The 15331-nt window shown below is 35.3% G+C and overlaps 1 protein-coding gene across 1 annotated transcript; it reads right to left on the minus strand.

Annotated features, from left to right (window-relative positions):
- Positions 1-305: 305 nt before the first annotated feature.
- Positions 306-4880, minus strand: LOC100801463 (UDP-N-acetylglucosamine--dolichyl-phosphate N-acetylglucosaminephosphotransferase-like). The gene is made up of 11 exons (NM_001254305.2): positions 4514-4880; positions 3124-3211; positions 2925-3016; positions 2707-2825; positions 2501-2616; positions 2299-2426; positions 2122-2208; positions 1326-1386; positions 1191-1231; positions 977-1097; positions 306-574 (listed from the first exon to the last, which is right to left on the minus strand). The coding sequence occupies exons 1-11, from the start codon at positions 4870-4872 to the stop codon at positions 515-517; spliced, it is 1272 nt and encodes a 423-aa protein (NP_001241234.1). The 5' UTR covers positions 4873-4880; the 3' UTR covers positions 306-514.
- Positions 4881-15331: the final 10451 nt, after the last annotated feature.

Consider the following 15331-nt stretch of genomic DNA (forward strand, 5'->3'; position numbering starts at 1 on the left):
TGGAGTGAGAATATAACCTTCACAAGTTAAAAAAAATGAATTTTACTATTGAAATATAGTTTAAAAATGGATTTCCCAAAAAACATTATCATGATTGTGTACTCTTATAATTATTACATCATTTAATTTGATAAAATTTTTAAAAAATGATAAAAATATCACATTAATATTTGATTTCCAAAAATCTTATATAAATATTTCCAAAAATATTTATGAGAAACCAACTAATTTTTATTTATTCCTATAAATCATGATTCCCGTGATTTATGATTCCCATGAATCTTGATTCCTCGGTAAAAAATAACTTTTCTTGTACCAAACACCCCCTAAGTTGATATTAGTACACAACATTCAGATAACGAAAATCTATGCAAAATCTTTAAGTTAACAAAATTCCTTCACCACCAACATATATGCCTATTCTCACTAAGTTATTCTACAAAAATGATATACAACAAAATCAGCCTATCGCGTGGTTCTCATCCATATCTTTTCTTTTATCCACTTCGTGCTTTCATTTGTACCAACCAGCAAGGAAATACCGTAGCAAGAAACATAAACAGCACGCTATAGCCTGTCCAAAAAGAAAAAGAAAATATGAGCAATGATATAAAGGATTTCAACTAGAATAGTTCGTGTTTCATACTGAGATTGTGATAAAATACATGAATAACAAACTATAAAGTCATCAAAATTTGCTCTCTTGATTTTTTAATCAATGATTAATATCCTGCATTTTTTCCCTCTAAAGAGCCCTCCATAGTAGGAGCCAAATCCAACAAAATAAAGCAAGTTCACCATTATCAGTGAAATCAGATTAGGACACTCGAACCACTAGTTTACTAGAATCACACAAACAACCAAGTTCGCCATATTATTGAACTTAACATGTTCTACATGGAAATAGAAATCAAAAAGAAAAAAGAAAAATGCTAGCTACAAGAATTAAAAGAGAGAGAGAGAGAGAGGGAATCACCTGGAAAGCAAGAAGATAAATACAAAGTGCCTTTTCGGACTTTCGGCCTAAATTTCTTAGAAAGAAGTTAACAAGTGTCCCATCATTTGTCCCAGTCAGTAGTCCAGTTTGAGGGTCAAACCTGAATGAGTAGATGATATACGTGAGGTTTCAACCAAACAAGTATATGCAAGATGTCTGAACCAATAACTAAGATACATCTACCAATGCCTACCTTGGCAGTCGATGACGTGGACAAGGAATATAGCCAGAAAGCTGGAGGAAAACATATTCTATGTCAGACATGCTCATAAGAGTTTTAAATTATCACAAATTCAATAAGTCAATGGAAGTTCTGATAGTGTCAAACCTGGGGGAGTGACAAGAGGAAGTTCAAAACTTGAGGTAAGAAGAAAATCAAGAGTGTTTCACTGAAGCCAAAAATATAACATAATAAAATTATTACCAGGAAATCAATAACACAGTAAGGCAAGCTCATAAACATCAGTGGAATGGTTAAGCTCAATAACAAACTATAAAGTCATCAAAATCTTGTCAAGATCCTAGTAGATGACCAGATGGCCAAGCAGGTCACCTACTGAAAGCTTCCATTGTGATGTTTGGAGGAGAGTCCTCAGAGAAAAATGAAATAGTTATTTATTGAGAATGCAAAGCAATATTTCTTGAGGATGAACTTAACACAAATCTTACACTTGAATGGAAAATCGCCACCTCAAACAACCTTTTGCTATCATATGTAACAGTAAACTTGGAAGGTTATTATCACATGTTCTACATATTGTAAGTATGGTTGAGATGAAGATTCTATCGTCCATTTGTTCGCAGTTTAGGTATCATGGATTTATTGTACAAAGTGAAACATGGCAATTTTTTCTTATAAAAGGCAGCAAAATCATTCACCAAATTACTTTTAGAGAAATGGAAAGATTGCCACATAAAGAATCATTTAGTAGCAAGTATCAACTTATAAAACTGAAGAACGACCATATATTTGTCTCTATGATTGATCCTTTAGAACAGAAAGCAAGACTGGAGTTCCAAATTTAGAATCCCCTGTATATCTATGATTCTATGCCTAGTTTGCACCAAAAACACAGATAGGATAGCCAAATGAAGAGTATTGACAGATAAAAGTAAGGATGTACCTAAAATGGCCTAAAATACCAATCACAGCCATAGTCATCCCAGCAAAGTATGTATATGTATCACCAACAAAAACTGAAGAGGGATACCTAGAACAAGAAGACCATACTGTTGGTAAAACTACTCTATCATGTGAAACACGGTTTCAAATGAAATGATAATGATACATCAGTGAATACCAGTTGTAAGAAAGTAAAGCCAAAGAGGTAGCTAGCAAGGGCTGAGCTAAGTAAATAGAAAATGCATGTGCTAGCTTATATTCAGGATCTGTTGATGCTCCAATTTGCATAATATTGTGTATCAGGATCTGCACATCCACAGTATTATCAATTTCCTTGACCAAAGTGGACTCAGTTAAATTTTACAAGCTTTGATACTTACAGCTGATGCGATAACCACAGTCTGCCCAACTTCAAGGCCATTTATTCCAGCATGTATATTGATGGAATTTGTGCAAAAAACAGCCAATAGCCCCATATATAGTTTATACATCCATCCTGCCCCATAAAACAAAGTCAAAATAGTGAATCTTTACAGTAATTAGTAACTCCTCAAGTGTCATTTACATAAAGGTAGAAAAAGCTTACCAAGATCCAAAACCTCAATCCCAATGTGTGGGACAAGTGGCTTTGGTATAACTATAGTTGTGTGTCCAGCATATGCCATTAACAAAGGAAGTGCAGCAATTGATGGGAGTAGTAATTTTCTGTTCTTCACATTGACATAAAGTCAAAAACGAAACTACTCTAACATTAGTTAACAAGCACAAATTCAGGAAGCAAATGATGAAAACTTATATACTCACACTCTCCATGGGACATCAAGGACATCGTCAACAAATCCTAGCAATGTCATGAAACAGATGCACGCTAGCGCTGCATTGTATTCAACAAGCCACTGCAAAACCAAAAATAATTCACAAAGTGCTCCTTTCTTCTATTGATATCAGTTACAAGATATTAGAGTTGAACTAAATACTCAGATTTACCATACACATAACTTACATTCGAATCTGCTGTGAAGTTAAAATACTGAAACAAGATTGCCACAACCAAGAAGACAATACCAACAACTATACCTAATGACTCAGGCCTGCGAAGAAAAAGGTAGCACAATCAAAACTTAGTACCAAAAATTTATGATAGCAGATTACAATACTTTCCCTCCTATGCATACAAGACATATAAATACTTCATGAATTTAGTAGTATAGTACCATATAGACCTAGCTATAGTTTTGTTCTCTGCATGACTTTTTTAACTACATTTTTCATAACCTTTAACTATGTACAGTAATAATCTCTCTCACACTCATCAATTTAACTTTCTTAACTATATACGGTAATAATCTCTCTCAGGCACTCATCAATTTAACTTTCTCTTCTCACTCTTATACACCCAAATATTTTGATCTGCAAGTTCCATGCACAATAATCAAATATTAAATTAAACCATCAGCCAAAACAACCTGTTTGGTAGTTGTGACACTTTCTTATTCTTATCACACATTTCCACTTAAAATCTAAACTAAAAATTTCAAATTCAAGAATTTCCATTGACAAAAGAATGAAGGAAAAATAACATAAAATCATTTGAACAACTCAAACAGCTTCAGCTAATACATACATGTTTATGGCATTATCAAATTTTAGTATTAGTCTGGTAGATAGCAACATCATAAAGGTTTTCAGAACATTAAGTACCAAACTTCAGAGTTTAAATAAAGAAACAGAACCCCGTGCTAGTCAACATCAACTTACATAAATAGGTAAATAAATAAATCCAGAGACATTTATCGAAAAATCCAAGAACAACAAGTATGGGATCCAAAAGGAAACTAACGTTCACATGGAATTGCATACTAGAACAGAACTCCATCACAAAAGAACGGAAAAGGAGATATAAGGTGGGTTGGATGGTTAAGGGAGAACGGAAGAAGGGAAAGGTCCCGGGTTCTATCCTCTGCTAACAAAACCAACATTTTTTGATGAAAAAAATAAAAACACAAAAGAAAGAAAAAATTTATATCTCAAACAGAAAATTTACTGCCAAATCCAACCAAATGTTCCACACACAATATGATTTTCTTTAAAGAAAACAACAAAAATCAAAATCCTACTAACGATCACATGGAATTGCATATTAGAACAAAACTCGATCATAAAAGAAAGAAAAAAATTATATCTCAAACTGAAAATCCCCTCCCAAATCCAACCAAATGCTCCACACACAAATTATATATATGTAAAAACAACGAAATCACTGATAAACCACCCATGGTTAAAAAAAAAATAGACACCCAGATCTCGAAATCAAAATCCAAAGCAACCCACTTCATAAAAACAAAAACAATATTAAATAAAAGGAGGAATCAAGAGGGGGGAAAAATACTCACACTTTGACGGTTCCCTGAGGGGTGCCCTTCTTGTTGATGTCATACCCAAAGAGGTTCCGCTTCTGGACGTAGCGGGACGCGACGGGGATCATCTTGACCGTGACGAAGAGCCCCGCGAGGCTCATTCCGGCGTTGATGAGGATCGAACTTCGGAGCTCCGGCTCGATGGGGTAGTGGTGAAAGAGGAGGTACAAGTAAGGGAGCAAAAAGAGAGAGAGCTTCAGAAGAAGACCCCATTTGGGAGGCGCGATTGGAGGGTCTGTTATGGTGGGTTTGGCAGTTGTGTTTGTGTTTTCATTTGTTGCGGGAGGAGAAGAAGAAGGAGGTTCGGAAGAAGAGAGTCTCTTTCGTGCTCCCATTGTTGGTGGTGTTGTTAAAGGTTGTTTCTTTTGTTTTGCAGGGTGCACTAGTACATGTACAAAGACCTTTATGGGAGATTGCTACGGTGAAATCTTTTTTTCTGTTTAGTTTTCTGGACTTGTATGTATCCCAGTCGTCACTGAACCAATCAGATATTGCCAATTCACCGGAAGTGGACAACGTGGCATTTTAATGTAATTGCATAAGTTAATTACTAGCGTCTGTGCGTTCGCATGTAAGTTAGCGTATTTTCAACATTTTATTGTGGAAAAAAAGTTAATTTTTAATCTAATTATATTTAATCTAAAAGAAACATCTTTTTAAAAGTTTTTTAATTAAAAATTTATAATATTTTATTAAAATATAAAAATTAAATAATTTTTTTATTATATTATTGTATTTTATTTTGAGTTTCATTTAATGATTAAGATATAATTAAAATAAAATAATTACCTTATTATAGTAGTATTATAATTAGTTATTTGATACACCAATATAAGGGATCAAATTATTTCAAAAAAAAATAAAATAAAATATTTATTCTTCATTTATTTTCTTAAAAGTTAAAGGTTCTAACAAATAATTAATTTTAACGGTTAGATTCTAAGAAAATAAATAATGAAGATAAAATATGTAAGAATATGTTATAAAATTATTAAACAAAATATTAAAAATTAAATAAATATTATTAACAAAATATTAAAAAATATTATTTTAATATTTTTAATTTGTGAGAATAATATTAAAGTTGATCAAAATTATAAATATTATATTTTGATAAAAAAATATCAATTATTTCATAATGTTCTTTTCTTTTATCATGACATGTTAAAATAATATTAAGATTTATTATAAAATATTCAATACTAATTCTTTAGTGTTCTTTTACTTATTTTTATAATTAAAAAGAAATAATATTATAAAGGCAAATATCACAAGAAGAAGATGTTGAATTGTAATTTAGCATAATTGTAAACAAAATTTAAAATCAACAAAGTTTTTCATCTTTAAAAATAACTTTGTAAGAAAATATAATAACCTTTATTACAAAAGCATTCCATAAAAAATGAGTTAGAAAAAAAACACAGGGTATCTCTCGAGGACTGAAACACAATCCAGACTCAAGTTAAAAGCAAAAAAGTAAACAGACACATGGAGTTATATTGGTTTGTCTCTATGAGTGAAATTACGTCCGATTCTTGGAAAACCACCATGTTATACTAACTTTCACAAGACACAAGTATTATATTAAGATCACTTCTGACCATTATAAATAAAACTATGTCCCAAGTTTGATCAATACCAAGTATTCTTTATTCTGAATTGTAGGCGCAAAACAAATCAACAAGACTTGTGGTTGAGGATTGCTAAGAGACTAAAACAAAATCATCTTATAGACGCATAAACAAAAACAACCATTAGCCATTTTCTCCCAGGGTGTTCAAGTTGTTTTGAGAGTTTTTTATGATCTTACAAAAATATACATAGAGTCTAATTGAAGGACAAGAGTAAGAAATATTTGTGTAAGATTAACTACTTCCTACTTCTTCTGGTTTATATAGGCTTCGTCTTCAAGTATTCGTTGTCTCATAATAGGTAAATCTTCATTTGATCTTCGTTTGATAAAAGAGGGTCGTTGGGTGCATTTAATGCACGTCATTTCCTCATGCAGAGACAAATTTGTTTAAGTCTTCTGTGTACGAGAAATTGCAGCATGTGAATGTTTCTACAAATAGAATCTTAGACATAGAGTAATAAATAAGTTTTAAAGATTATACCACATGCGGCAGCAAATCATGACTATCTACCTATTGTCTGAAAAAACATCATATGCAGATGTTACGAAAATATCTCAGACGCATATCACACAACATTTTACCTTTATATTTGTTTGCATCTAATAAAAATAATTAAGAATTTTGATTTGTCTTTTAAGACGTAAACGTTTTGTTGATCCATCAAATATATTATAAGATTAAAAAATAATATTAGGAATTAGTTTTAAAAACTATCATGCAATTATGATAAAACACTAGTATTGTCAAGCTATGTGTGTGTTATCTCAAGCATCCCATAGTTTAAGAGTTTATCATGATTTTGACATATCCTATCCTATTGAAGAGGTTTATCTACATTCAAAGATTAGAGTTGTCAAAGTGAATCAAGTCGGTTCATCTTATAATCTATTTAACAATTATATTAAATTTTCAAAAATATTATATTAATTTTTTTATTAAATTAAATTTATAGATTTTTATTCAATTTGAAAATCAATTAATGTCTTTTTATTTTATTTTATTTTTGGATTTACTTTGTGATCCAAATATGATAAGATAAAATAAGATAATTACTTTATTACCAAGTCACCAATATCTTATTGGTCAAACATATTTATTATTTGGACTATTTTTGAGTGAAGAATTACTATATATCATTCATCCAAGTAGTACTAGGGTTGAATCCCTTAAGCAAAATCTTAAGTTGGAGTTTTATTAGAAAAACTATTGTTAGTAAGAAGACCCTACCAAAGATAATATATAATACATAATATGAAGAATGATCTTAAAGATAATAAAAATTATAAATATTAAATTTTGATATAAAAAATTGTATAATCATGTCAAATATGTTATAATATTAAGATTTATTATAAAATATATTATAACATATTTCAATATTAATTGTGTTATTGATCTTTACTTAATTTTTATAATTTTTTTTAAAATATTATATTATAAGATAAAAAATATTAAAAATTAATTTTAAAAATAGTATGCAAGTACATTAAAGTAATGCTCCCTCTGATTGACAAAGTCATAAATTTGAAGTTTATTCCAAAAGCAAATTAAATGATTTAGTGCATCTACAATGCATGATTGTTTAAATGTGTTGCTTATCTTAAATTTATGGGTCTTACAATATCACATTTTAAGAACTCTACACAAAAATTCACTTCAATACTATGCTTGCAAAAGTGAGTGCTTAATTTAATTTCTTTCATTGTTTTTTGCCTGGGAAAGTACCTTTATATTGATAAAAAAAAAAGTAGTAAAACGTTGCTTGTATAAGAAACACTACATCAAATGCTCCAACCACAATTTTTGTAGCAATGCATCTTATTTTTAAACAACTTGCATAAACAATTGTGTTGCATATACTCTTACGTAGTGGTAATATTTTATGAGACTACACATCATTTAAGGGATTTTTTTTTCACCTATGTATTTAGCTTATACTATTGTTAATAGGTTAATAAATGTATCATCTTGCATTGGAGTGAATGGGCATCTCTTTAGTGGAGGTGATTGAACAACCAACATTTGATTGAGGTAGTTGCTCCAAAGTACCAATTAGGACACATTTTATCACTATAAGCTCCTATGAAATCTTTTTACTTTGTTGTTCCTATACATAATCCTGGCATATCATAGTAACATGCTCAACTTCCATGTCTAAAACTTTAATTTGATTAGCTAAAGCATTTACCTCACAAGGAAAAGATTCTGGTAAGTAGAAATTCTCCCTCTGGTTTACACTCATCCCTTCCAAGGACCATCTTGTGGAGATGGTGGAAAGGAATAGCAAGAAGACAACAACAACACTATTAGGAATCAGGCTTCTAAATGGGATAAGCCCTTCAAATTGTATCACCGTAGGCCCAAAGCTGATAAATAATGTATTAAAGAAGGTTAGAAGGGCAGTCAGAGAATTATAAATTTTGTTAGTGGTCTGTTAGTGGTAGTGGAAGTTTGTCAGTGTGTGTGTGAGTGCTTTCTGTTATAAGGGAATGTTGTATTGTTGAGGGAGCATCTTTTGGGCAATCAGTAATGGAATTAGAGTGTTAAGACGTTTTCACACTTTGCGGGGAGCATTGCTCTCAGATATTTCTCTACTCTTCTTTCTTTCTTTCTTTGGCACCATTGATATAGAGTGTATCATTGGTGCTTTCATTGAGAGACATCACCCTTCTTCACATGTGCACGCGAATGACGACCCAACGTCTCGATTCCATAGTGGCCGACCTCGCTGCCATCAATCTCACCCTTCAATCCCACGAGTCTGTCATTTCTTTTCAATGAACCAAGCTTGACTCACTCTTCTACTCCGTTAGTGAGCTCTCGCACTTTGTCTCCTTCCTTTGTACTGAAATGTGTGAGTCTCATTCTTCCTCCTCCGCTAGTCCGCTTTGTCCTCCCTTTGACGACAACCACCTTTACTCAAAGCACGTGGAACTACCCCCATTTTCCGACACTGGCCCTGTTGGGTGGTTAGCCAAAGTGGAGACCTATTTTTCAGTCCAACACACCCCAACCAGAAATGCGTATTTCCTTTGCTCAGATTTGTATGAAGGGCATGACATGGCACTGGTATAAAGTCCTCTCCTACTCCGACCCACACCTCCATTGGGAGTCCTTCAAACGAGCCCTCTTAGACCGCTATGGCAACAACTAGTTGGGTAATCCTTTTGCTCAACTCAAGCTCCTTCATCAATCTGCCACTGTTGACGAATATGTGGAGGCTTTCGAGGTTCTCATGGCCCAGGTGCCTCCGCTCTCTAAGGACCAATATATGGGGTTCTTTCTAGGTGGTCTACGTGAGGACATTCGAATAGAGGTGTTCATGTTTGAACCTCCAAATCATCATTGCCTAATCTCTGCTGCTCGTCTAATTGAACGAAAATTGGATCGCTCCCCCTCTCAACGAGTGGTTCCAATGCTCGTCCCTCCCCCTTGTCGCGTTCCTCATTCTTCGAAAATTATGTGACCAGTGACAAACACCGCTCCCAACTTTTTGAGCCAATGAGTCCTATAAGGTCTATGGGCTCTTCTAATGGGCCTCAAGACAACAAGACCTGTTCTGGGCCCAGATCCAACACACGGGCGGGTACTCAAAATCTTTCATACCCAGAGCTGATGGATCGACGTAATCGTGGCCTTTGTTTCAAATGTGGGGGAAAATGGGGTCTGACCCACCTTTGCCCAAGTCGCCATTTGTGTCTTCTCATTAGGAAAGGTGACGAAAGCCACCGAACTCACCCCCGACCGATGACCCTCCTTTTGATGAGGGTGAGACGATGCTTTACCAAATTATGGATTATAGAGCTCTGGCTCCTCGAGATTTAGCCAAGTCACGCACCATCAAGTTGGAGGGTGAACTGATTGGCTACTCCATCTTTCTGCTCGTGGAAAGCGGTGCGACACACAACTTCATCGCTCGTGAATTACTGTCCTCGTTGAATATGGAGGTGACACCCACGGATTTGTTCAATGTGGGTTTGGCTAATGGCTCAAAATGCTCTTCTCAGGGCATTTGTCATGTTGTCTGTGTCAAGGTGGGCAGCTACACCGTGGTCGTGGATGCTTGTTTGTTAGATTTAGGAGGAGTTGACATAATTTTAGGGAGAGCATGGCTGGAGACTGTGGGACAAACTACCAATGATTGGCAAAGGAAGACCATTAGTTTCGACAATCACAACCAAACAATCTCGTTGCAGGGATACCATCTTCACGAGCATCCTCAAACCTTTGCACTCCAAGGATTGCTCCAGAGCTTGGCTTAGGAGAACTCTTTCCCTCCGCGACCCCCCGACATTGAACTACCTCCAAAATTGCAACATGTGTTGTCTTCTCATAAGTCAAATTTTCTTCCTCAACAAGGCCTTCCACTTTGGTGCAATTATGACCACTCCATTACTCTGCTTCCCGGCACCAACCCAGTCAGTGTGTGACCTTATCGATATGCATACCATCATAAGGACGAGATAGAGCGTCAAGTTCAGGAGCTCCTAACTGAGGGTATTATTCGACACTCTATTACCCCCTTTTTGAGCCTCGTCATCTTGGTGAATAAGAAGGATGACTTATAGAGGATGTGCGTGGACTTTAGGGCCCTCAACAAGGTCATTGTCTTAGATAAGTACCCTATCTCGACCATTAATGAGCTCATTGGTGAGCTTCATGCCTCTCGTGTCTTTTCCAAACTTGATTTGAAATCTAGCTTTCATCAAATTCGCATGAGGGAATCAGACATCCCCAAAACAACATTCTGCACTCATGAAGGCCATTACGAGTACCTCATGATGCCCTTTGGTCTCATTAACGCCCCAACCACCTTCCAATCAACCATGAACATTGTTTTGCGAACTCTCCTTTGTCGATTTGTGCTCACTTCTTCAATAATATTCTGATATATAGTCCAAACTGGTCTACGCACTTGTTGCACTTGAATGAAGTTCTTTCCTTACTGGCCCTTCACTTCTTTGTGGTGAATCAATAGAGTGGTCATTTGGCCTTACTTCAATTGATTACCTAGGCCATGCCATTTCTTCCACGGGATTTCAAATGGATCCCTCGAAGGTTTGCCCAGTTTTGGAGTGGCCCACTCCAACCACCACCAAAGAAATCCGTGGATTTTTGGGGCTTGTAGGGTACTACAGAAGATTCATCTATGATTATGGTAAGATGGCTCAGCCATTGACGACGTTAACAAAGAAAGAGGGTTTCTTTTGGGGTGAGGACCAGGAGAGAGCATTTGCCTTGCTCAAACAATGTTGTTTGTGATTGAATGCGACACCTCAGGCCGTGGAATCGAGGCTGTCTTGATGCAAAATCGTCAAGCCATTGCATATTTCAGTAAAGCCCTCGCCCCTAAGACATAAGCCAAATTAGTTTAAGAAAAAGAGATCATGGCTTTAGCTCTTTCGGGGCAACACTGGTGGCATTACCTTTTGGGAGTTTTAAGGTCTATACTGACCACAACAACTTATGTCATTTGTTGCAATATAGGCTCACGACCATTGATCAGAAATGTTGGTTGGTGAAGTTATTGGGGTTCCAATTCGAAGTGGTGTGCAAGCCTGTGTTGGAGAATAATGTCGTTGATGCCTTTTCACAATAGATGAGCTCAGGAGAGTTGGGAGCCATTACTATTAGCCCATTATGGGTGGATTTTCTGACCCTTCACAACGAGATTTAGTAGGATGCAGAGTTGAGTCAATTGTCTTCCCGGATCCAGAGTGATCCAACATCAACGCCGCAATATGTTCAACGGGATGGCCTACTTTTTTTTTAAGGGGTGTAAATGTTACCTAAGACTTCTACTCTCATTCCAATACTCTTAGCAGAAGTTCACTCTATGGCGATTGGAGGCCATTCAGGTTTCACTAAGACATATAGACATTTGGTAGTGAATTTCTATTGGAAAGGGATGAAAAATAGTATTATGGATTATATCCGCCACTACGATATTTGTTATCCACACGAATACCAGGCTTTGTCTTTGTTGGGTTACTGTAACCCATTCCCATTCCATAAGTAGTGTGGGAGGATATATCACTGGATTTCATTTCCGATATATCTCGCTCTTAGGAGTATGACGCGATCCTGGTGGTTGTGGATAGATTATCCAAATACACTCATTTTCTATCGTTGAAACACCCCTACACAGCTCGTAGGTGGCGGAAGTGTTTATCCTAGAAGTAGCTAAATTGGATGGATTTTCTAAATCCATTATTAGCGATCGAGATCCTTTATTCTTGAGCAAATTCTAGGGTGAGTTGTTTAGACTCTAGGGAACATTGCTGAGGATGAGCACAACTTATCACCCTCAGACTGACAGTCAAACGGAGGTGGCTAACATGTGTTTGGAGACCTACTTGCGTTGTTTTGCTTCTAAACAACCAACTAAGTGGCATCTCTGGCTTTCATGGGCCGGATACTGGTACAACACGTCATTCTATTCAGCTATTGGTAAGACTCCCTTTGAGGTCGTCTATGGACTCGCCCCTCCATCGCTGCTTCCTTTTCTGCCCGGAGAAACATCAGTGGACTCTATAGCCTCGGTGTTGTTTGATAGAGACAAGGCCCTCTGTCAGTTGAAAGTTCATCTGCACTATGCTCAACAATCCATGAAAAGGGAAGCAGATAAACATTGTCGTGAGGTGTCTTTCGTAGAGGGGGAATGGGTGTTTGTTAAGCTGCGTCTCCATAGACAGCTCACAGTGGCCCGCTATATAAATCCCAAACTCTCAACTCATTATTTTGGACCATTTCAAATTTTATCACAAGTCAGAGAAGTGGCATATAAGCTCAAGCTTCCAAAATCCATGAAGGTTCATCCGGTTTTTCATGTATCACAACTTAAGAAATCCATGACAGCTAATTCCAATGCATCTGCTTTACCCCTGGTCAGACCTATGGAAGAATCAGATTCCCCCTTCCCCAAATCAGTGTTGGCCACTCATGAAGGCAAAAGTGATGGTAGTTGCACAGAGTGGCTGATCCTTTGGAAGTCCCAGTTGGTGGAGGAAGCTACATGGGAATCAGAATCCTCTACTTGGACTAGATTTCCTTCATTTAGCCTTGAGGACAAGGCAAATGTGTTAAGGGGTGGTATTGTTAGGAATCAAGCTTCTAAATGGGATAAGCCCTTCAAAGTGTATCACCATATGCCCAAAGCTGATAAATAATGTATTCTAGAAGGTTAGAGGGGCAATCAGGGAATTACAAATTCTGTTAGTGGTAGTGGAAGTTTGTTAGTGTGGGTGTGAGTGCTTTCTGTTATAAGGGAATGCTGTATTGTTGAGGGGGGCATCTTTTGGGCAATCAGTAATGGAATTAGAGTGTTGAGACGTTCTCACACTCTGGGGGGGAGCATTGCTCTCATGTTTCTCTACTCTTCTTTCTTTTTCCTTTCCTCTGCAGGCACCACTGATACAGAATGTATCAAAGACTCATATGAAATGCCTCTTAAAGCTCTGTCTCATCATACCTCTCACGACAATTCACATCTTCCAGAAAAGGTTAAAGTCTTTTGTTGTTGCTTTTTATTCTGTCAATGTTGCAGAGACAATTGTGCCACTAGAATGCCAGTAGCTAGGTTCATCTCAATACCTATTTCTAGTCCTAACATAGAAAATGAAAAAACAGGGAAAATCCCCTAGATAAAAAGTTAATTTGTTGCAAATGATTTCCTCTCTTAATCGGTAAACCCAACTCTTCTCTTGTTACCCAGTGGATATAAGTAACTATCAGTACAGATTTTATGCTCTTAGCACTCGCATTTCATTATTCATGATATTAACAAACACATTATTGATGTAAATTCCAACTTATCTTTATTTTCTACATATTCAAATCAAATAGCTAAAAAGTTAGGTGTAAACAACATTTATAAACCCAAACAAAATGGGCCAGAAATGGTTATGGTCATGAAACTTGTACTAAGCTACTATCCTACATTATGCATGCAACCTTGCTGTACTTCTCATAGCACTCAAGATATTGGCTATTACATACTCCTCTTAAATGATTCAATACCCTCGTCAATTCCACAGCATCTCCAAGATACTGCCAAGTAGGAACACCAATCATGAGCACAACTCACTGACCATGGTGCTATAACTACTACTTCCCAGTTCTATTCAACAGATCAAGAATCTTACCAAGGAGGCAAGGATTAATTGTAATGACACTGATTGGAGTAGCAACCACCAGCAAGCTCCCTCTAATCAATACTAATCAGAAAGATACGAGACTTGGAGTATCAGTTATCACATCAGGCCACTTAATTTAAGACATAATCAGTCCACTTAATTTAAGACATAATCAGTCCACCTTTTCATCAGGGCAAAATTCAAACTATATATGATCAAACACATAATGCTAACAGGTTAAGGTTTTTGTAACTTAATAATCACCATTACATAATTAGTATTTTAAAACTGAAAAGTCAACAAGACATAAGACGATCCCACCAGGTGACTCAGGAAACACCTGTAAATATTTACATGTACAACACTTCTAAGTAAACATTAAATTATGTAATAATGAAATTTGATTTCAAATTTTATAGCAAACGATAATGAGAAAATCGAATTCTAATTGAATTCAAGTCTGCCAATGCATACTAAACTTCTTGATTACTTCTACCGTTTCTTCTAAATCCAGTAATTTCTACCAGAAATAAGTGTCTGGTTGTATCGGCATTATTTACTAAGCCTTAGATTAGATGTGATATGGTTTTCATGGAGAATATTAATTCTGAATCACTTACAGAAGGGTTGTATATATATATATATATATATATATATATATATATATATATATATATATATATATATATATATATATATATATATATATATATATATATATATATATATATATATATATATATATATATATATATATATATATATATATATATATATATATATATATATATATATATATATATATATACATACATATATATATATATATATATATATATATATACATATATAAATAGATATAGAGATAGAGATATAAATAAAGAATAAGATCGAGCATGCGATTGTTTTAGTTATAGTGAGATTTTTATATAGATCGATTGAGACATAGACATAGAGACAGTATGGCTCACCTGTGTCCGGTGACGTTCCTCTTCCTCTTTCGGTATAGCTCATGCTATTTACCT

This window comes from Glycine max, chromosome 2 (assembly GCF_000004515.6).
Source record: "Glycine max cultivar Williams 82 chromosome 2, Glycine_max_v4.0, whole genome shotgun sequence".
Classification (NCBI taxonomy): Eukaryota; Viridiplantae; Streptophyta; class Magnoliopsida; order Fabales; family Fabaceae; genus Glycine; species Glycine max.